Raw genomic sequence first — 20,649 nt, forward strand, 5'->3', positions numbered from 1 at the left:
ATCTCTCTCTCCCTGTCTCTCTCTCTCTCTCTCTCTCCCTCTTGTTGTCTCTCTGTCACTGCTTTAAAAGATATAGCAAAAGACACAGTTCTTTAAATGACATAGCATACGTATTATAGGAGAGAGTAGAGATGTTACAGAACTGTTTGCTGTCTGTTGTAAACTTTGGTCAAATTGTTCTTAGACTAGGTTCTCAGGTCCCCAGGGCCTAGGCAAGGCCACTAAGTGTCAGGATGTAGTTCATTTGAAATCAGCTCCAAGCACGGTATGTGCTAAGGCCCTCCAACACACGGGATCGCTATTGCTCTATCTGCTGCTAACACAACATTTGTCAGGTTGATATTAATGTTCAGAGACTGTTTGAAAAAGGAACACAACACACAATGGCAGCCATCGTGGTTGGAAAGCGAGGTAGCTGCAGTGATCCCTTCCCTTTTACAATGGCAGCCATCGTGGTTGGAAAGCGAGGTAGCTGCAGTGATCCCTTCCCTTTTACAATGGCAGCCATCGTGGTTGGAAAGCGAGGTAGCTGCAGTGATCCCTTCCCTTTTACAATGGCAGCCATCGTGGTTGGAAAGAGAGGTAGCTGCAGTGATCCCTTCCCTTTTACAATGGCAGCCATCGTTGTTGGAAAGTGAGGTAGCTGCAGTGATCCCTTCCCTTTTACAATGGCAGCCATCGTTGTTGGAAAGTGAGGTAGCTGCAGTGATCCCTTCCCTTTTACAATGGCAGCCATCGTCGTTGTTGGAAAGTGAGGTAGCTGCAGTGATCCCTTCCCTTTTACAATGGCAGCCATCGTTGTTGGAAAGTGAGGTAGCTGCAGTGATCCCTTCCCTTTTACAATGGCAGCCATCGTGGTTGGAAAGTGAGGTAGCTGCAGTGATCCCTTCCCTTTTACAATGGCAGCCATCGTGGTTGGAAAGCGAGGTAGCTGCAGTGATCCCTTTCCTTTTGCAATGGCAGCCATCTTACACTCGTTTACATATGATTGTGTGCATACAATTGTATGAGATGAGTGGTATTTTAAGGTGTCACTAGAGACTGATAAGATATTTTCTTCCTATTTTGTAGCAAATTACAAGTCGTTATTCTTATTCTTCACTGGTTCCCATCTACAATCCAATCAGCATTTCCCCACTGTGAGGTGACCAGCATGTCAGTTCTCCTTCATTGTGCCACTACCGAGAGCCTCCTCTCATAACAAAAGCATCTCTCTTCGGAGATCCACTTCATTACCCAGACTAATATGGAGAAAACATTTTATTCAAATGAGCTTAGATCAAAATTCAGTAAAATGAAAATTCTGAAATGGATTATCTGCTTACAAAAATAAATCACATTTAAATGAATTACATAATAAATTACTTATCTGAAAAGTGCAAGTTTCCCTCATTGGCTGAAGGTCCATGGGGTTAACCTTGGTGTGTGTGTGTTTGTGTGTGGTGGTGTTCACCGAGCTCTAATGGGGTCTGGCAGGGGTGGAGGGATTGAGAACAGAGCTGCTCATCGGTGGAGAAGTCACATGTGACAGTCTGTCAGGTCACCTCTCATCAGGACACATACTGCAGAGACAGCGAATCTTCAACTCACACGCACACACACCCACAGGTAGACGCACAAACCCATGTGCACACACCTGCACGCGCAGAGATACACACTCCTCTCATGTCATACCCCGGAGAGAGAGTTTATACAAGGTTATTCATTTGTCTTCCATGAATAAAGAAAGTGAATATCTTGAAACAGTCTGCATTCAGGCATTGCGTTGATATGACATGCACAACAGCCAGATAGAGTCTGTCTGCCACTCAGAGGGAGAAATGGCCATTCAGTGAAGTGAGTGCAATCAGAGCCCCATCTCAGAGAAATAGGACATTGTGACCTCTATCACCACGCCCCCCCCCCCTCTCTCTATGTCCTGATGTAATTTTCTTACATTTGATGGATATATTATTATTGAAGTGTCAGAGAACATTTTGTGTGACAGTCTGCACAAACACCTCAGCCTCCATCAAGCATCTGCTGTGTCCGTGTACCTAGAAACAGGAGAGCTCATACGTTTTATTTCTGTGAAACGGTCACAAAGAGTGCATTGGCCTTCTGTGCTACTGTGTAAATATACAGTACCAGTCAAAAGTTTGGACACGTCTACTCATTCAAGGGTTTTTCTTTATTTTTACTATTTTCTACATTGTAGAATAATAATGAAGACATCAAAACTATGAAATAACTCATATGGAATCATGTACTAACAACAAAAGTGTAATTACATGTAGGTGTGATGGTATGGGTGTACTTTACTGGTGACACTGTCAGTGATTTATTTAGAATGCAAGGCACACTTACCCACCATGTCTTCCACAGCATTCTGCAGCGATATGCCATCCCATCTGGTTTGTGCTTAGTGGGACTATCATTTGTTTTTCAACAGGACAATTACCCAACACACCTCCAGGCTGTGTAAGGGCTATTTGACCAATAAGGAGAGTGATGGAGTGCTGCATCAGATGACCTGGCCTCCACAATCACCCATCCTCAACCCAAATGAGATAGTTTGGGATGAGTTGGACCACAGAGTGAAGGAAAAGCAGCCAACAAGTGCTCAGCATAGGTGGGAACTCCTTCAAGACTGTTGGAAAAGCATTCCAGGTGAAGCTGGTTGAGAGAAGGGTGGCTACTTTGAATAATCTCAAATATAGAATATATTTTGATTTGTTTAACACTTTTTTGGTTACTACATAATTCCATATGTGTTATTTCCTAGTTTTCTTCACTATTATTTTACAATGTAGAAAATAGTAAAAATAAAGAAAAACCCTGAAATGAGTAGGTGTGTCAACTTTTGACTGGTACTGTAATTTTGGAAGACATTAGTCAAAGATATTCAGAGCCAGTGTGGTCACAGTTGGTATACAACCACATCAAACAGGTTCTGATTGCATTGTACTGTGTACCATGTGTATCCTGTGCATATGACAAATAAACTTGACTTGATTCCCACTCCCCTACCACAGTGAAAAATCAATGAACAAAAACAGACTTGCTCACACATATAAGGGACAACACATCCTTGCAGAGATACAGAAGAACATCAGACCTCTATGAAGCCTGATCAGTCTTGACTCTTTTGAAGGACACTGACAGAGAGTGTGACGAACCACTTATTATACCAAGAGCCACCGAGACAATCTCTAGACCGAGCGGCAGGGGAGGGGAGGGGGAGGCGTGACCACAGAGGGGTGACAGAGCGAGACACCAAAATGAACAAATGTGGAGATTAGAGGATAGAGAGATGGAGAGTGAGGGCCCGGCTCACTGGAACTGACAGACAGGGGTTAGTTAGTGGGAGAGAGGGCCAATTGTTTGGAGAGTTGTGTTTCTAGCAGGAGCCAGATAACGCTCACAGTGGCCTCTCATTATAGCTGATCTACCTGAAGGCTACAGGTCAGCTCTATTCAGTATTGGAGTATGGGAAAAGGAGAAAATATAACAGCTACAGTTGCACTCAAATTGTTATTATGACTGTTGTAACATTAAGTTGTTCTCATCTTTTTACTTATCATTGCGTAATTATACAATGTCATGTGTAATTCAAGTCAGTGCAGGCCAAAACCACAGTTTTGATGATTCTAAAAGGCTCCTATATATTCCTAGTTTCCATATATGGGAATAATAGTGTGTGGAAACAGCAGCCTTTGGATATCTTTCTCATTTCCCCCTCAATCCAATCTGCTGTGATAAAGAGGGAAGTGGGAAAGAGCAAGCCCATCCTCCAGGGAGAAAGCCAAATTACAGCCAACCACACCACATTGAAAGAGCAGCTATCAGAAGAGAGAGGGTTTTACATGCTGCGTGAAAATCAATCAAGGGCATCAGGGTCACCACATGTTCCTAAGAAGACACAGAGACAGTGTCTGTCAGTGTCTGTTAGTTCAATACTGTGGATAAGCACTCATATTTTGAGCTCTTCAAAACTGAGGCATGAAATTATCCATACATTTTTGTGGGCCAATTATCTTTTGCAAAGAGCCACTTAATCCACTCTGAGCTGTGGTGACCAGTAGTAGCTACATATAAAGCCTTGGGTAAGCTCTTGTTTCAGTTGAATTATTACATACCACCACCTGGTGGTCACAGACCTGCAGTAGGAAACCCAGGGAATCCTGTCAGAGCTCAGCATGCTGCTCCTCTGCTAACAGCTCACACACAAGTATAGAAATAACCATGTTCTTTCTAAATGAGAGTGTGGGTACAAGGCATCCATAATAGGTCCACTGTGGTGCGAGGTTGGGATATCACATGCAGCTGTGCTGAAATGGTTGAAGCCTACTTCCTATTGTGATTTTAGTACAGATATGCAAGTGAGATCATTTATTGAATGTAAAATTCAAAAACATTTCATTTGAAGTATCTGGAAGACAATACATTCACCCATACAGTATCAATCATGAGTACATTAAATCACATTTCTAATGAGTCACATATACGCCCACAGGGTTCTAGTAAATTTCTGAGTACATTTGTGGTGCTCAAGAATCACTTTGCCATTAGCTAACAGCGGAAACTGTCAAGCACCACTCCAGTTGGTGTGGATCTCCTTAGCTCTAATAGCTTTAAAAACTTAAAGTCCCGAAATGAAGCATTATTTTAAAGCTATAATCCTTAGTTGCTACATCCATTGCTGGACTTATGAATGATATATACCCATTGATTCTTGAAGAATATAACTTGTAAATGCATCGTGATCTTAGCTCAACTCGCATACCCCATCAGAACCCAAAATATGTTGTTTTACTCCAATGTTGGTAAACAGTGTAAACACTGTATAGCATCAAAACATGGTTAAAAGCATCCATAGCTCTGTCTATAAATTTGAGAATGGTTACACTTCTAAAAGGCCCATCCCTCAGCTTAATGCCAAAGCAGAGGAGGAATTACCCCTTTGTTATTGTTTCAACGAAGGATTCAAGCTTAACCACTGATTTTCTGTGACGTGTTTGAAACCAATAGGAATAATCCCAGGTCATAAACTGTAATTTATCAAGATTACATTTCTACTTTTGTAAAATGTCTGCAAACTATTTTCTAAACAGACATGTGCTTAAATGTCAATGTCAACTATGGTTTATTCCTAGCTTTCTCAGTGATCTACAAATAAACTGTTCATAATATCATCTCACTTCATCCCTCACTAGTAAACTCATCCAACTGGTAACATGTAACCCACCTATCTGGAGTGGTCAGAGGCAGATTGGTGTTGAGCAGGGGGAGTCTGAATGAGGGTCACGAATGCAACAATGCTGGTTACAATTGTTATACTTCTATACCTTATTGGCTCAGGACTGGGTATAATGTGTCCCATAAGAGTGAGTACAGCAATCAGTGGGCTAACGTAATGTAATGTAGCGTAACGTAATGTAACCGATGCTCCTTTAAACACAAGGGGATTGTCTCGATCAGAACTACAGGGGCTTGGAGCAGTGTTTACCTCCCCAGCCAGGATAGCATTGGCACTGGAAGTGGGTCTGTATGTACACAGCCTCACGTGGCTTCAGTTGGCCCAGCACCCTGTAGCGTTGCCCTCCCTCTGGCCTCTTCTCAGGCACCACAGTCCAGGCACTGGGGTCCAGGTGGAGGTAGGCACGGGAGACTTTGTCTCTCCTCTGGCATCGGCCCTGAGAGGAGCACACCGTCCTGCTACACAGAGTAGCTGCTGTGGTCACATTCACCAAGTAACGGCCCAGGGTTTCATCCAGGTAGTCTTTGATTGCCTCACAATTCGCCTAGAAAACAGGAAATCACAAATAATCATTATTTGTGTGTGTTTGCATATGCAGGGAATGGACCAAATTCTAAGTTGCAATGTACCTTAGATTTGGAGTAGGCATCGTCTCCCCACAGTACGATCCCTGCAGATCCTAAAGCAGCACTCTCTCCAATCGTGTGGACCAGGACCTCCTAACAAAGTAGCAATCAGGAGTCAGTATGTATCACGTACCATAACAGTCTTAGACTCACACCATTGCACTGATAGACAATAGGGATTGGCAGTACAGAACAGCATACTGAACTAGGGGGGCACCTGCCTGAGAGAGGAACTCCAGAGAGTAAGTGTAGACAATGCGGGCGTACGGAAACACAGGGGGGACCATGGGGGTCACCTGCGCGCCCACCCTCATGGCTTCCATGACACGGTGGTGTGTGTAGAGGAGGATGCCGTTGCCAAGACCACGCATCCCAATATCCAGGTAGATATCTGGGTAGAGGGCAGAGGAGACATTCCACAGCCAGAACAGATCATCATTCCTCTTCAACTCTATCTGAGGACACTCCCCTGTGTAGTTATATGTTGTGTTTTTGTAGTAGTTATAGCAGGAGGGGAAGCCATAAAAGCCCCACATTCCCTTGGGCCTCTCCTGCTCCCCCAACCTTAGGGTGCCCTCCATGAACGCCTGTGCTGCATCCTCAAACTCCTTGCGGGCCACCACCTCCACCTGAGCAGGGCTCCAGTCTGGGTGCTTGGCTCTCACTAGGGCCCTGGACCCCTCCCAGTAAACCTTCATGCCTTCCCAGTTGCGCTCCCACAGTGGCCTCCAGCTCTCCCAGTCCACCACAGCCAGCCCTTGGAAGTCTCTGTCAGGCATGTAGGTCCGGAGGTCCTCAGAGGTAGCCCTCAGGTGCTCCAGCAGGCTGGCATTCTGTGGCACCCCGCCGTTAACTGCCTCTCCTTGGTTGTATCTTGGGTACAGACCCAGTTTAGTATTGTAGAAGATGGTGATGTTGTCACCCATGAAGCTCTGGTTCTGATTGCTCACTATGTTGAACACTCCCAGGTCCAGATCCACCCCATAGTGGCTCTTACACTGGGCTGTGGGGGCATTCCACACAGTGAGGAAGGGCAGCTGGGACAGTGTGGGGAGTACTCCTGCTTCCTGCTCACTCTTAAGAACAATACTGGCCACATTCACACAAAGAATCAGCACCCCAGGGAAAATGCACTTTATACCTGCAGAGAGAAAACACTACTTTTACACCATATTTTGCCAAATTGAAATAAAAGCAGTGTGCCTGAGTGACACAGTCAGTACATACTGATTCAAGTTCTCCAGTCGACTATTTTACTGTGAGGAAGTAAGTCACATGACTTTGAGTGTGCTATGGGAATCTAATGAAAACATTACTTAGCTAAGTCTAAATAACACAATAACAGCTCCTTATTAGTCTACTTACCCATATCATCGGTTTCGTGGGCAAATAGTTGGTTTATACAAGTCAACTGACTATAGAGAAAAGTGTATGCTATCACATGATCTGCTGATAGCCAACTTCTCTTTTCAAAGTAAGAAAGAGGAAGGAAAACGGTCTGGAGAAAAAAGTAGGTGCGCTGGATTTAGGCCATCCGCTATGCCTGGGGTTCGGACTTTGTTCTTTTTATTGCACAAAGTGCAAATTCGGATCACCATTTGCGCCACGCGAACTAAATGCAGTGCATCTTGAAAAACCAGAGGAGATTTTCCAACCACCAATCAAAAGAGGACGAGGCAGAACGTTTTCTCATACAGTCGACATTCGTTAAAGATACATGAACAAATGTATTTCGCTCTGAATCACCTTTGTGAATCGAATTGAGAGTTTGAAATATCAAGCCAATGTATGCTTTGTTTACTGTAGCCCAGTGGTTTTCAACCTGTGGTCCGCGAGGGTGCTGCAGGTGGTTTGCGAAATTGTTTAGATTCATTTTTTTTATATCTATTTTTTCTTCCAGACATAATAACAGTTGGGAGTATTAATGGTATTATAAGCAATTTCACGATGCAAATGGTTTATAATAATAATTATTATTATTATAATATAAACAATTATAATTATAAACAATTATAATTATTATAGTTTATAATATTATAATAATAATAATTATTATAATATTAGTATGTGCTACATTTACTGCTAAAATGGACAACATTTGACCACCAAAATATTTTACATTTAGCAAATTCTGCGACTCCACCAATGGTGGTCCTCAAGAGCTTTTTACAGTGATTTGGTGGTCCCCGGAACAGGACAGGCTGGGAACCACTATAGCCCATTCATCTCGTGAAAATAGTGTATTATATAAATTATTAGAAAGTATTGCTCTCAGAATGGGCCTACAGAATGCACTGTCTTTAATATTTTTGTATTTTTATTTAACCTTTATTTAACTAGGCAAGTCAGTTAAGAACACAATCATTTACAATCATTTACAATGATGGCCTATCCCGGCCAAACCCGGACGACGCTGGACCAATTGTGTGCCGCCCTATGGGACTCCAAATCACAGCCGGATGTGATGCAGGCTGGATTCGAACCAGTGCCTTAGACCACTGCACCACTCGGGATAATGAATTAATGAATTAGATCATTAAAATAAACAGGCTCTGTGCATTAACATTTTAACAGACCTGGCTATCTGCAATGTGTCTAAACACACAGGCCTATAAAACTTTAGGATCTCTTGCTGAAGACTTCAAAGGAACCAAAATAATTTTGGCTAGAGGAAACCTATAATTATGGTAGAGGAGGGCTGTTAAATCAAATATGGTGTTGTGGCCTAGGCTACAGTAAGGCAATGCTTCAGACAAAGTTTTATTTGACCCCAAAATCGGGAGGGGAGCCTATTACCCACTCATTTGGATGTCAAAACCCCAACACTGTTTTTTAAAAGATATATAGATCAGTGGAGAATTGCTCTCAGAATTCTATAAACATGCAGGGTCTTTCCATAATGTTAGGTCATGTGTCAGCTTCCTGGAAACGTGTATTGCTGAAAAGAACATTTGGCTGGCAGCACCAGACAATTATAGCGGGGAATGGGTTGTGCCAGACAAATGCAATCTCAAAAGTAGATTGTATTTAAGGTCTAGGCCAGGGGTATCCAACTCTTACCCTACGAGGTCCGAAGCCTGCTGGTTTTCTGTTCTGCCTGATAATTAATTGCACACACCTGGTGTCCCAGGTCTAAATCAGTCCCTGATTAGAGAGTAACAATGACAAAAATGCAGTGGAACTGGTATCGAGGTCCAGAGTTGAGTTTGAAGGGTCTAGGCCTATAGCCCATATGTGTACATTGTGATTTTTGGATCCACCAGAAACAAAGCAGAGAGAGGCACTGATAGACCAGTGACCAGCAAGAGTGATGCATCTGCAAGATTTGTATTGGATGTTGTTAAGGCTTTGATTTATTTTGAAAGATTGAAACACAGTACAAAGTAAAATAGATGCACAATTCTGGAGAGAAAATAGTAGTCTTGTTTTTGTCATAATATTTGTCATAAAATAACAAAAGCTTTTTTCTTGTGTGAAAATACATTCATATAAATATGAACTTTTACCTAAAGATAAACATGTCAAAGGTCAGGCACTAAGTACTATTTTGTGCTATTAAAAAGATTCAAGTGCATCTGTCCCATTTTGGCACACACACATAACACAAACCTGTACATACATCATAAGCTGAAAACTACCACACAAAAACAAACTGGGATCATGAGAAAATTACAACTTAAAAGGGGAGGGGTTGTAGAAAGGAAAGGGGAGGGGGGTGGGAAGAAGAGACAGGCATGAGAGAGATATATATTGTTGGGACTGAGAAAGAGCGAGAGAGCAATGTAAACAAAGTTATTTCCAGCGAGCCCTCCAATGTATCAAGAAAATCAAAACACACAAACAACCATAACTCTACGTACGTGTTCCACAGTGTTCCACCATCTAATCATAGATTCACCAACCTTACAGCATCCTGGGCCCCAGTGAATACATTTGCATTTGTCCGAGTGCATGTATATAATGTTTGTGCATTTTGTGGAAGTGTGTAGATAATGTCATGTGTATACCAATACACATTAAATCATTTTAAATGTAGCTGTATGAACTATGTATGTATGCAATCAGTCAGAGCAGGAGTGTGAGGAGTAGCAGGAGCAGACAGTGAACCCATGTCCCCATGACTGAAGGTGCGATACCTCTCTGTTGTAGGGGGTCTCTCTGGCCACAACCCTCTCCCTGGTAGCCACTATAGCACTGGCACTGAAACTCTCTATGAAAGCCCATTATCTCCTCTTCCCCAAGCTGACCTAGAGTTTGAACCTTGAATTTGCCATTTTCCAGGCTGACTATGTTGTGGGTGAGGGGGCTGAGGTGCAGGTAGGCGTCAGTGTCAGGGTGTCTGCGCAGGCAGCGTCCTTGGGAACCGCACAGCCTCTGGCTGCACAGCTCTGCTGCCGTGGAGACATTGAGCAGGTACCGGCCCAGCGGACCCTGTAGGTACTCATTCAGACTGAAGCAACTGGTCTGGAGAGAGAAAAACACACACAGAGTTGAAAGATTGATGTTGTTCCTGCGTCTCCCCAATTTAAATGAAGCTTACAGTCCACTACAAACCATTTCACATCATAATAACAAAAAGCATAGGAAGAGGGGCTGCTACAAAAACACAACTCATAATCAGCTGATCATCAAGTGTGTGACATGATTGACTATGATATTGTGACAAGCAGTCAGAGGTCCTGTGATTTGGTAATTCAGTGATTCGTAGCGATGTCATTGTGTGGACACTTGCCTTGCTGCCTGCATAAGCATGGTCTCCCCAGAGGATGATGCCTGCAGCCCCAAGAGCCACACTCTCCCCGATGGTGGAGACCAGGTCCGTCTGCAGAGAGATGAAATCATTACAAATCTTGACTATAGGAGTACAGATTTGTCACAAAAATCACACCGTGCACAGTCATCACAAATCAGCCAGTGGAAATGGAACCAGAATGAACCACATGCACTTAGTATTGTTGAGCGTGAGAGGGGGCGAGAGGTAACTGGACCTTATAGACCTTGTGTATGACCACCTCTTATCTGCTCATGCCCCCTAAGGAAATGCACTATGGAGTGTTAGCGAGTAAAATGTCCAACACCCATCCTGCTCACACACATACAAAAGAGTGGTAGTATTGGAGTGACTGCTGATAGCGCAGGAAAGGGTTGCAGCCACAGATAAGGACGGAGAGAAATTTGTCTGTGAATCAGGGTCAATCAAACCAGCACACATAGACACACCACACAAAAGAGCAGTTAGAAATCACACCCATTGATGAAATAGATTTTAAAGAGGGAGTATTCAGAAAAAATATGAAACGCTTTCAAACTAAAACTCATTAAATCCTCAAAACATTAACTGAATCGGAATCATCATTCAAATCTATTTTAGGGTAGGATTAGGGTAGGTTTATAGGCTGTAGATATTGGTTAACAGAAATTATTCTTCCAACTCCTTGACTACTTTCTCACTGAATTGAGCTGGAATATGATATGCAGGATGGATTTCCTGTCCAATGGTAAACAGTCTGATCAAAAGGTCTAGGTAGGTGGCCTATCTGTCTAAGCCACTGCCTCTGGAAGACATGTATGATGTTCTGCAGCCAGCATGGATTTCAATCTGTTCCCGTGCTCTTTCAGCAACCTCTCTCCCATACCTTTCACCTCCATCTGTCTCAACCCAATAAACATACAAAGACTTTTAAAAAACTATATTATTTAAAGGTCTAGGTAGGATAAGTGCTCCTGGTTAGTACTATGTGACTGTCAGTGAAACGGCCCATCACCTCTGTCAGCAGGTCCAATACGTTGGCGTAGGTGGGCCGGGCATACACAAAGACAGGACGTGCCAGCCCGTCTCCCCCTGATGCCAGACGCATCCCCTCCTTCACCCGGTTCCGGACAAACTGGCGCCCAGAGGGCGAAGAGCGTAGCACTGTGCTCATGTATACGGAAGGGAAGAGGGCTGTACTCTCAGTCCACAGCCATTTGAGCATTTCATTCCGGGCCACCTCCACGTCAGGGCAGCGGCCTGTGTAGTTCTCCAGAGTGATCCTGTAGTCGTGGTTATAGCAGTCTGGGAACAGGTAGAACCCCCACAGCTGGTTGGGCCGCAGGCTCTTGGCCAGCCTCAGGGTCTCCAGCATGAACTTCCGGGCCGACATCTCAAACTCCTGCTGGGCCACCTTAGCCACACGCTCTGCGGGCCAAGCTAGGTTCTTCTCAGCCACCAGCTGGCGTGACTGTCTGCGGTACACATCCTTGAAGTCCCAGTTGCGGATCCACAGTGGTCTCCATTCCTCCCAGTCAATAACTGCCAGTCCCTTGGCCCCTGGTTCACGTATGTAATACTGAATGCCCTCCGGCATCTTCTCCAGATGCTGAGTGAGACTGGCAACCTGCGGGAGCCCACCGTTCATGGCTGTACCATCAGGCTCGTCATAGTAGGGGTACAACCCTAAGCGGTCCTTGTAAAATATGGTGAGGTTCTGGCGGACAAAGCCCTCATTGGGCGACGCCACAATCTGGAACTGCTCCAGCTGAAAATGGATACCGTGCCGCGGGCCGCAGTCCTCCGTCGGGGCATTCCAGGCCAGGACCAGAGGCTTTTGGGGATACAGTGGCCATCTTGTGGGCTTCAGTTCCTCAGCACAGAAGCAGCAGTCCCATAGAAGAGTCACCGACAACAATACTTTCCAATCAGGCAGTACAGTCCAGTACAACATGACTTTTGTGGGGAATGAATATCTTTTCACTCTGCTCTCCTGTCCTGTAAAGATAAATTACATTAACTTATTTTAAATGTAAATTGAAGTGAAAATCCCAAATTATATTTGGGATTTCTAATCAATAGATTCAGATTTGTTACCAACTGTAATTACTTGGGTACCTCCATGACCATACAAGTTGAAATAGAGGGCTGACTTTCCCCACAGGTTCAAGACATACACTGGGTTTAAGAACGAAGAGGATAATATGGTGTGAACAGTTCAGCTGGTTTAATTCATTGTATTCCGCGTGAAAGCCTCTATGAATAATGCATTAAGATCAAGCATCCTACTGTATATGACAAGCCTAGAAACAATACCACTTTTCATGAAGATGATGAATTTAATATTTAGTTTAAGTTCTAGGTTACTGAAAGCAATCAGTTTGTTGGGAAACAGTATTTAGCAGCAGTGGACTTGAAAAAGCAGTAGACGCTTGTCTCGGGAAACACACCCTAACATTTTTGCTTTTACCCATGAGGAAGTTTTAATTAGTGGAAAAGAAAATAGAAAAACATACTTTACAGAAACGAGGAAGCATTCCCAAAAGATGGAGTCCTGCTATATTCCAAGCCACGTTTGTCTTTCCTCAAGATAAGTTGGAGAAAAGTGAATGAAACAAACTTTAAGTGATCCCTGCAATAATAGGTAAAAACACTGGTACTTCATTTATGTCACTGGCGTGTATTATTACTGTACTTTACAACTTGAAACGACAGTGAGTGTACCCGTAAACCTTGTACTGTTGTCAGTTCAGTTGCACGAAACGCCTACCCTGGACTAGCCGGAGACTGGACCACTTCAGGATGTTCCATTCAGCATGAAAAGGGGGGAGTGGCGAACTAAACCGTACAATTATGATATTTGTACTGTAGGCGTGTCAAGTGGTTCTTAATATATTGTATGACACCAACATAATTGAACTAACCTAGGTTTAATATCTTATATTATATTTCTTTCCAGTTAATATTTCTTTCCAGTTTTTAATTGAAAATAGTTCCTTTAATTTGTCAGTTGAACACTTCAGAATGAGTCAGTCCAAAACGTTTCCAATTTTGTCATTGAAAACAGATGCAATATACATGACCAAAAGTACGTGGACACCTGCTTGTTGAACATCTCATTCCAAAATTAATATGGAGTTGGTCCCCCCTTTGCTGCTATAACAGCCTCCACTCTTCTGGGAAGGTTTTCCACTCGATGTTGGAACAATGCTGCAGGGACTTGCTTCCATTCAGCCACAAGAGCATTAGAGAGGTCTGGCTCGCAGTCTGCGGTACAGTTCATCCCAAAGGTGTTTGATGGGGTTGATGTCAGGGCTCTGTGCAGGCCAGTCAAGTTCTTCCACACCGATCTTGACAAACCATTTCTGTATGGACTTTGTTTTATGTGCACGGGGCATCGTCATGCTGAAACAGGAAAGGGCCTTTCTCAAACAGTTGCCACAAAGTTGGAAGCACAGAATCGTCTAGAATGTCATTATATGCTGTAGCATTAAGATTTTCCTTCACTGGAACTTAGAGCCTGAACCATGAAAAACACCCCCAGACCATTATTCCTCCTCCACCAAACTTTACAGTCGGCACTATGCATTGGGGCAGGTAGCATTTTCCTGGCATCCACCAAACCCAGATTCGTCCTTCAGACTGCCGGATGGTGAAGCGTGATTTATCACTCCAGAGAATGTGTTTCCACTGCTCCAGAGTCCAATGGAGGCGAGCTTTACACCACTCCAGCCAACACTTGGCATTGTGCATGGTGATCTTAGGCTTGTGTGAGGCTGCTATGCCATGGAAACCCATTTCATGAAGCTCCCAACTAACAGTTTGTGTACAAACGTTGCTTCCAGTGGCAATTTGGAACTCAGGGGAGAGTGTTACAACCGAAGACAGACGATTTTTACGCATTACGCGCTTCAGCACTCGGCATCCCCGTTCTGTGAGATTGTGGCCTACGACTTCGCAACTGACCTGTTGACCCAGGCAGCTCAAGCAGGGAAGAAATTTGATTAACGGACTTGTTGGAAGGGTGTCATCCTATGACAGTACCATGTTGAAAGTCACTGAGCCATTTTACTGCCAATATTTACCTATGAATATTGCATGGCTGTGTGCTCGATTTTACACACCTGTCAGCAACGGGTGTGGCTGAAATAGTCAAATCAACTAATTTGAGGGGATATCCACATAATTTTGTATATATAGTGTATATTGTTGCATTATCTAGATGTAATAGCTGTTGACAGCATAGAATAGGGGTCCCAATTACATTCAGTCATGGGCTGGTTTTCCCTTGAAAGGATTGTTGGGGGGGTTGAACATGGTTATAAATCATTTGTACTGCAAATTAACCACAAGAATCCCAAACAGACTTTGACAAAACATAATTACTCCAAACCTTGTTTACATTGGGATACGATCACATATGGCTCACTTTTTATGCGTGGGAATACTTCGTAACAGATGTCCTAAATAAAAACCACTTTTGAGACGATTTCCTCGTGATTTTACAGTATTTAATATCCAACAACAAAAATCACCTGCGGCCCGCCTATTGAGGAAGCCTGGCGTAGACCCTCCCAACATACTGAGAATGCCATGCCTATAGTTTGAGTTCTCAGTTTGATACATTCTAGTCATTTAACAGACTCTCTTATCCAGAGTGACTTATAGTAGTGAGTGCATCCATTTTTTGTACTGGTCCCCCATGGGAATCGAAGCCACAACCCTGGCGTTGCAAAAGCCACACTACCAATTGAGCCACACAGGACCATTTGAGTTCATATAGTTTTTGGCCAAAAAGTTAAATGACAAGCATACAATTGCAACCAATGTTTTAAACATGTTCATTACATATTCATAAACTATCTATACACTTATAATTGACAGTTTAAACCCCTTAATAAATAATTGTAAGTAGGCTACACCATAATATAAAGTCTTACAGAATAACCTATAGCTAATGTAAGCAAGCACGGTATATCTCTAGGACTAGTAGCATTTAAACTCTGTCTGGACACAGACATCTGGCATGCAGATGTTCCGCTTGAAGCAGATGAGATGGCCATTGGCAGTGGCTCAAATGAACCAACCAAGTACCACATGCTGTCATGTTGCCAAGATCATGGAAAGATTTAGAGCAGGCTGGGGTTGAAAGCTTTTAAATGAATAGTTAGAAGCAAAGTCCAACAAAACATATGCCTAAAGGGTGCATGTAACGTGGAGGATCTGAGAGCACATGATAGACAAAAAACCCTGGAAGTGAGGTGAGGCCTCATCCTGTGGGGGGGGGTCACTCAGTTGATGCGGTTCCGCTGTTTGTTCTCCAAGCTCTGCTGACTCACCTGCTAGTATATGCGTGTGAATGAGACAAAGAGAGAGTGGGGGACGAGAAGGGATGGGCAGTTTCCCTCCATCCTGCGTGCTTCCCTTTGACCCTTGACTCCTGGACATTACATCATCAGCCTTCAGGCACCTCCAGGAAGTGATAACAATGTGGGGAACTGGAAACACACTCTGTCACCTTCATCATAAACAAGCACTTTAAAAATCAGAGGGACCATAGGACTGAATAATAGCCTGGAACTCACACAGGTTACATTTTGAACTTTGTAGATCATGTGGGAAATAGCTTTATAAAATTCATTTTTATCTTTGAGAAGTATGAAAATATATTTTTACACCAACAACCCATGAATTCACATACTTTACATAAACTGCCTATGGCATTTGAACTCCATGGGACTTTCTGATTAAATAAAATGTCATGATGCAACTGAAATTTACATATTTACATCCTCACACACCTTTTTCTCATCACGCCATGTACATTGCTTACAGTATGCTATTGGATGTATTACTCTTCTTGCTAAATCCATCAGTATGGCTAAAACACGCTTTAGGAATTTATGATTATAAACAAGCCTCACCCATTCGAGAGTAACCAATCTCAGAGGAAGTTGCTCTGCAGAACATCAAAGGACAGAATGAAGGAGGAATTACATCAGTCTGACCCCTGGCCCTGAAACACACCCAACCACATTCCATACAATTACAGGGGCCAGAGATGGCCATTATGCCCATAGCCAGCCGTATGCTACAAGAGAGCAACACTGAAACAGACAATATGTCATGATCATGAACCATTAGATACTGTACAAATGATCATTAGAATATTTTCCCCCAAACCTTCAATATGTATATAAAGTACTTCACTTTTTCATAAACAACTAGACACATGTCATGTCATAATCATCTTAAATTATTCAAAGTCAATTGGCATAAATGATGACTGACCCAAAAACGTTACAGAATCAAACCTGAGACCCACCTGTACAAGAGCACTGCCCCCTGGTGCCTAAACTGAAATACAGCAGAGAGAAAAAAAATAGTCACCAACAGCTTCCCAGGATTATGATAACGAGAAAGACTTGTAAATTGAGCCAATCAGTCTTTAAATCGCAGAACACAAAACCATCGATATTGTGACCACATTGTGTGTAGACTGTGAACCATATGTGGACTTGATAAAAACAGGGGATGCCTCAGTATTTTAGCCTGGTAAACCATTTATTCAAGTATTTCCAACTCAGACAGATTATTTTTATTTACATTAAAAGTTCACTAGTGCAGGTCTTGGCTCCAATCAGAGGCAGACATAGATATGATAAAATTGAAAATGGTCAACATGTACTGTGGGAATTCATAAACCTTCCCTTTCTTGAGCTACCTTTCTCTCCCACACACACACACACACACACACACACACTTCTCTACATGTTACAAAAGGCAGTACTTTTACTCTATCCTTTATCTTTCACCAAAACATCTATCCGACCTCCCCTTTCTCTCCGCAACATAGCTTCAGTGGTCTGTCCACAGCTGTAGTCAGACATCTCATCCATCTTACACCAGCGTTCAAGATGGAGCAGTTGTAGTGTGGGGCAGCCTTTGACTGACATCTTTTCCACATTAGACCAGCCCAATGTGATTCACACCTCACAGAGGATGACAGGAAAATCTACATGGATCCGGGGATGGTTCAGCTTCACAATTCCCTACAAACAGATAACAATACCCACAAGAGTAATTATAAACAAGAACAAGAACCATGGGTAACTGGAAACCTTTCCAAAACAGAGTCTGTGACTCTCAAGTGATCATCCAATCAGTGTACCTGAGGTATGAGGTTCTTCTGAATCCTCTTCAGCTTGGACCTCTTTCGGCCATTTTTTGTCACCAAAGTCTCTTCATAGAACTCATGAGCCAGGTCCCCATCCTCATCATAGTAAAGAGAGCTAACACACATACACACAAAATCAGGTATTGGAAAGCATTTCGCTAAGGATCACATATCATATAGGCTACATATTGCATTTAGCAAACATTATTACCTCCTCCTTGTGAAAATAAATGGGGTTGCTTTTCTGGTCCCTTTGAGGCGGGTCAAAGACTGGTCTTCTTGCCCCTCACTGCCTGAATCACCTCCAGCTCCTGAACCAGCAAATGGCCAAGCACCTTTCACCTTGGACCCACTGCCTCCCATCTTCAGTGATGGGACATTATCCCCTGTGAAACCCCCTAGGCAACGAGTATATGAGCTGTACAGTCAGTTGTCTCCTGGTTTGGATCTGAAAACAAGAACAGTTATGCCATAGGCACTGCTGATAAAACACACAAGCTGTTGCGTTAGCTAGCCTGATGTTACCACATAGGCCAAACAATAGTTAGCTAGCAAGTTAAATAGCTAGGTTAGCTTGCTAACTAGTTGGCATTCAAACGGTCAATTTAACATTAGCTAGTTATAGTAGTTAGCGAACGACGTTGGCCAAGATGGCTAGCCAACGTAACACTGTTCAAATTACAGCTGATAGCAAACTAAGTTATCTTAATATAGTAAATGAATTAAGCTTTTAAAATGCATCAACCAAAGCTACATAACTATCTCAACGGGTGTTTGCTACGCTAGCCTAGTAAACTTAACAATTAGCAAGGTAAGCTGACGTTAGCTAGCGGTGTATTATGGTGACAGCACTTACAGTAACATGTTCATTATTTTAGCCGTGACTTCTATTCGTCCTTGGAGTAAGGTAGTGTTGATCAAATACACTGTTGTTGTTAAATAGCTAAAATGGCTGGCTCGCTAGTACAGATCTCAAAAAACAATCACGCCATACGTCACGAATGGTCTAAACGATCGAAAGAACCGCACGGTTGGTCAGCTGAGCTTGCGCATGAGTGACATAAACAATGTTCCTCTAGCCAGTACTGAGAGGATGTAGGTAGATGTTTGCACAATATCCTTTACTAACTCTGTACACCATCACAAGGAAATAATAGTAACATTCTCTTTGTCAAAGTTTGCAGCCCAAACACATAAGACACACCCTATCTCCTCAGCTTTCAAATTAAGTGGACACTTTTGATGACGTTTCATGACGTATGACAAGAAGACACTTGCAGGGCAAGGGAGGCAGGAATTGGCAAGACATCAGTAGGTTTATAATTGAACACATTTATGAAGATTTTACACTATTGTGGAGAGATGTACTGTTTGGATTCTTTACATACAATAGAAATAAGCGCAATCATTTTTACGTAATTAATTTCATTATTCTTTTGGCCAAATTTCATATACACAAATGTAAATTTACAAACAGAAAAACACATTTTCGTACCCTACAAAAATAAATTGAACTGTATTTTAGGACGGTTAAATGCTCTACTAACAAAAAAGCTGTTAGAATTGTAAGTATATGCATGTCCCTTAAGGTCCTTGTGTAATTGTAATGTGATATTCTACCTCCTAGATCGATTGTCTATTGTTTGTAATTTATGTATGCTTGTGTTCCCTCATGTGCTTTATGTATTGATTTGATATTAATAAAAATATAAAAAATAAAATAAAAAGGGAGGCAGGAATTGTGTTGCATCTTTTTTGGCATTGTATTCATGTAAGAAAACTGTGGCAAGACATCAGTAGATTTATAATTGAACACATTTATGAAGATCTTACAATATTGTGGAGAGATGTACTGCTTGAATTCTTTACCTGCGATAGAAATAAGCTGAAACATTTTTATGTAATTCATTTAATTATTCTTTTGGCCAAATTTCATATTGACAAATGTAAATTTACAACAAAAAAAACATATTCTAACCTTACATAAATAAATTGAACTGTATTTTAAGACAATTAAATACTCTACTAACAAAAAGCTGTTAGAATACTGAGTGTTTGTATGTCCCTTAAGGTCCTTGTATAATGTGATATTGTACCCCCTAGCCCTATTGTCCATTGTATATTATTTATATATACTTGTGTTCCCACATGTACTTCCTGTATTATTTTGTTGTTAATAAAAAAAATATTTAAAAAAGGAGGCAGGCATTATTTTTTTAATGGAAATTCGTCACTCGTTCATCCCGCGATGATTGTGTTTTCAGCCACAGGTACTTGTGGGTGCTTTATATACGCAACAGTCAATTATGATTGCATGTCTACTTATATTAAATATATCATTATGAATATACGCCTACTGTATGATAGCTAGCTGACGGTAGCCTGCCTAGCTATAACTTCTGAGGAAGGGAAATGTTTTTTTCTACAATTTTCAAAAGATAACCAAACAAAAACATATTTGCTTTTAACGAGGCGTGTTTGTGCCATCATGTGCATTAGTAGCACGATTTCAAACTTATTTGCATTCGTTTTTACTTCCACTTGTATGTTGCCTTCTCCATTGATGTTGTTTTTAAGTTTTCGCTGACTTTTTTTAGCGGATGTACAATCCTCGCAAATTGAATTATGGGGAGTTTCAGACCCCGGAATTAACATAATTATACACTCGCAAAATCCAATGAAAACGAGGCCTGAGGGCCTTACGTTGCAAACTTCCCTTGCTTGGCTAATCATTTGGACCACCCGCCAAGATGGCGACGGAGTATCCCCCAAGGGCATAAGGCGAGGGTAAGTGGAAGAGAGTGTGTCTTTTAAGTATTTGGACCGCAAACCAAGTACTCGCAACTAGCCATAACTG

The 20,649-nt window shown here is 42.3% G+C and overlaps 3 protein-coding genes across 6 annotated transcripts; all 3 read right to left on the reverse strand.

Moving 5' to 3' along the window:
* Positions 1 to 4,356: 4,356 nt before the first annotated feature.
* On the reverse strand, positions 4,357 to 7,524 carry hyal1 (hyaluronidase 1). The gene is made up of 4 exons (XM_035777177.2): positions 7,231 to 7,524; positions 6,087 to 7,006; positions 5,869 to 5,958; positions 4,357 to 5,783 (listed from the first exon to the last, which is right to left on the reverse strand). The coding sequence occupies exons 1-4, from the start codon at positions 7,232 to 7,234 to the stop codon at positions 5,463 to 5,465; spliced, it is 1,335 nt and encodes a 444-aa protein (XP_035633070.1). The 5' UTR covers positions 7,235 to 7,524; the 3' UTR covers positions 4,357 to 5,462.
* Positions 7,525 to 9,200: 1,676 nt separating this feature from the next.
* On the reverse strand, positions 9,201 to 16,631 carry LOC118388291 (hyaluronidase-2-like). Of its 3 annotated transcripts, XM_035777178.1 has the most exons (5): positions 16,540 to 16,631; positions 15,955 to 16,133; positions 11,631 to 12,613; positions 10,598 to 10,687; positions 9,201 to 10,329 (listed from the first exon to the last, which is right to left on the reverse strand). In XM_035777178.1, exons 2-5 carry the CDS (start codon positions 16,061 to 16,063, stop codon positions 9,931 to 9,933), a joined length of 1,581 nt encoding a protein of 526 aa, XP_035633071.1. In that variant the 5' UTR covers positions 16,064 to 16,133; positions 16,540 to 16,631; the 3' UTR covers positions 9,201 to 9,930. The 3 variants fall into 3 exon arrangements, with proteins under 3 accessions (XP_035633071.1, XP_052382517.1, XP_035633072.1); XM_052526557.1 differs by lacking the exon at positions 16,540 to 16,631 and having other exon boundaries at positions 15,955 to 16,523; XM_035777179.2 differs by lacking the exon at positions 16,540 to 16,631 and having other exon boundaries at positions 13,132 to 16,078.
* On the reverse strand, positions 16,540 to 19,022 carry LOC118388292 (tumor suppressor candidate 2-like). Of its 2 annotated transcripts, XR_004826537.2 has the most exons (6): positions 18,649 to 19,022; positions 18,004 to 18,240; positions 17,787 to 17,907; positions 17,520 to 17,667; positions 16,941 to 16,972; positions 16,540 to 16,631 (listed from the first exon to the last, which is right to left on the reverse strand). XR_004826537.2 is itself a non-coding variant. In XM_035777180.2 (4 exons), the coding sequence occupies exons 2-4, from the start codon at positions 18,153 to 18,155 to the stop codon at positions 17,602 to 17,604; spliced, it is 339 nt and encodes a 112-aa protein (XP_035633073.1). In that variant the 5' UTR covers positions 18,156 to 18,240; positions 18,649 to 19,022; the 3' UTR covers positions 17,159 to 17,601. The 2 variants fall into 2 exon arrangements, 1 of the variants encoding a protein (XP_035633073.1); XM_035777180.2 differs by lacking the exons at positions 16,540 to 16,631; positions 16,941 to 16,972 and having other exon boundaries at positions 17,159 to 17,667.
* Between the last annotated feature and the right edge of the window lie 1,627 nt (positions 19,023 to 20,649).

Source organism: Oncorhynchus keta, chromosome 10 (genome assembly GCF_023373465.1).
Source record: "Oncorhynchus keta strain PuntledgeMale-10-30-2019 chromosome 10, Oket_V2, whole genome shotgun sequence".
NCBI classification, from domain to species: Eukaryota; Metazoa; Chordata; class Actinopteri; order Salmoniformes; family Salmonidae; genus Oncorhynchus; species Oncorhynchus keta.

What these genes read in the sequence shown, in the direction of transcription:
- hyal1 (XM_035777177.2), bottom strand. An exon ending in CTCTGGAGTTCCTCTCTCAG is followed by an intron (nt 5,959 to 6,086) that starts GCAGGTGCCCCC and finishes CTACTTTGTTAG; the next exon opens with GAGGTCCTGGTCCACACGAT. An exon ending in ATGCCTACTCCAAATCTAAG is followed by an intron (nt 5,784 to 5,868) that starts GTACATTGCAAC and finishes CCTGTTTTCTAG; the next exon opens with GCGAATTGTGAGGCAATCAA.
- LOC118388292 (XM_035777180.2), bottom strand. Translation starts at nt 18,155, where the DNA reads ATGGGAGGCAGTGGGTCCAAGGTGAAAGGTGCTTGGCCATTTGCTGGT. An exon ending in TTTATTTTCACAAGGAGGAG is followed by an intron (nt 17,908 to 18,003) that starts GTAATAATGTTT and finishes TATGTGTGTTAG; the next exon opens with CTCTCTTTACTATGATGAGG. An exon ending in AGAAGAACCTCATACCTCAG is followed by an intron (nt 17,668 to 17,786) that starts GTACACTGATTG and finishes ATCTGTTTGTAG; the next exon opens with GGAATTGTGAAGCTGAACCA.
- LOC118388291 (XM_035777178.1), bottom strand. Translation starts at nt 16,063, where the DNA reads ATGTCCAGGAGTCAAGGGTCAAAGGGAAGCACGCAGGATGGAGGGAAA. An exon ending in TATTGGACCTGCTGACAGAG is followed by an intron (nt 10,688 to 11,630) that starts GTGATGGGCCGT and finishes ATCTCTCTGCAG; the next exon opens with ACGGACCTGGTCTCCACCAT. An exon ending in ATGCTTATGCAGGCAGCAAG is followed by an intron (nt 10,330 to 10,597) that starts GCAAGTGTCCAC and finishes TTCTCTCTCCAG; the next exon opens with ACCAGTTGCTTCAGTCTGAA.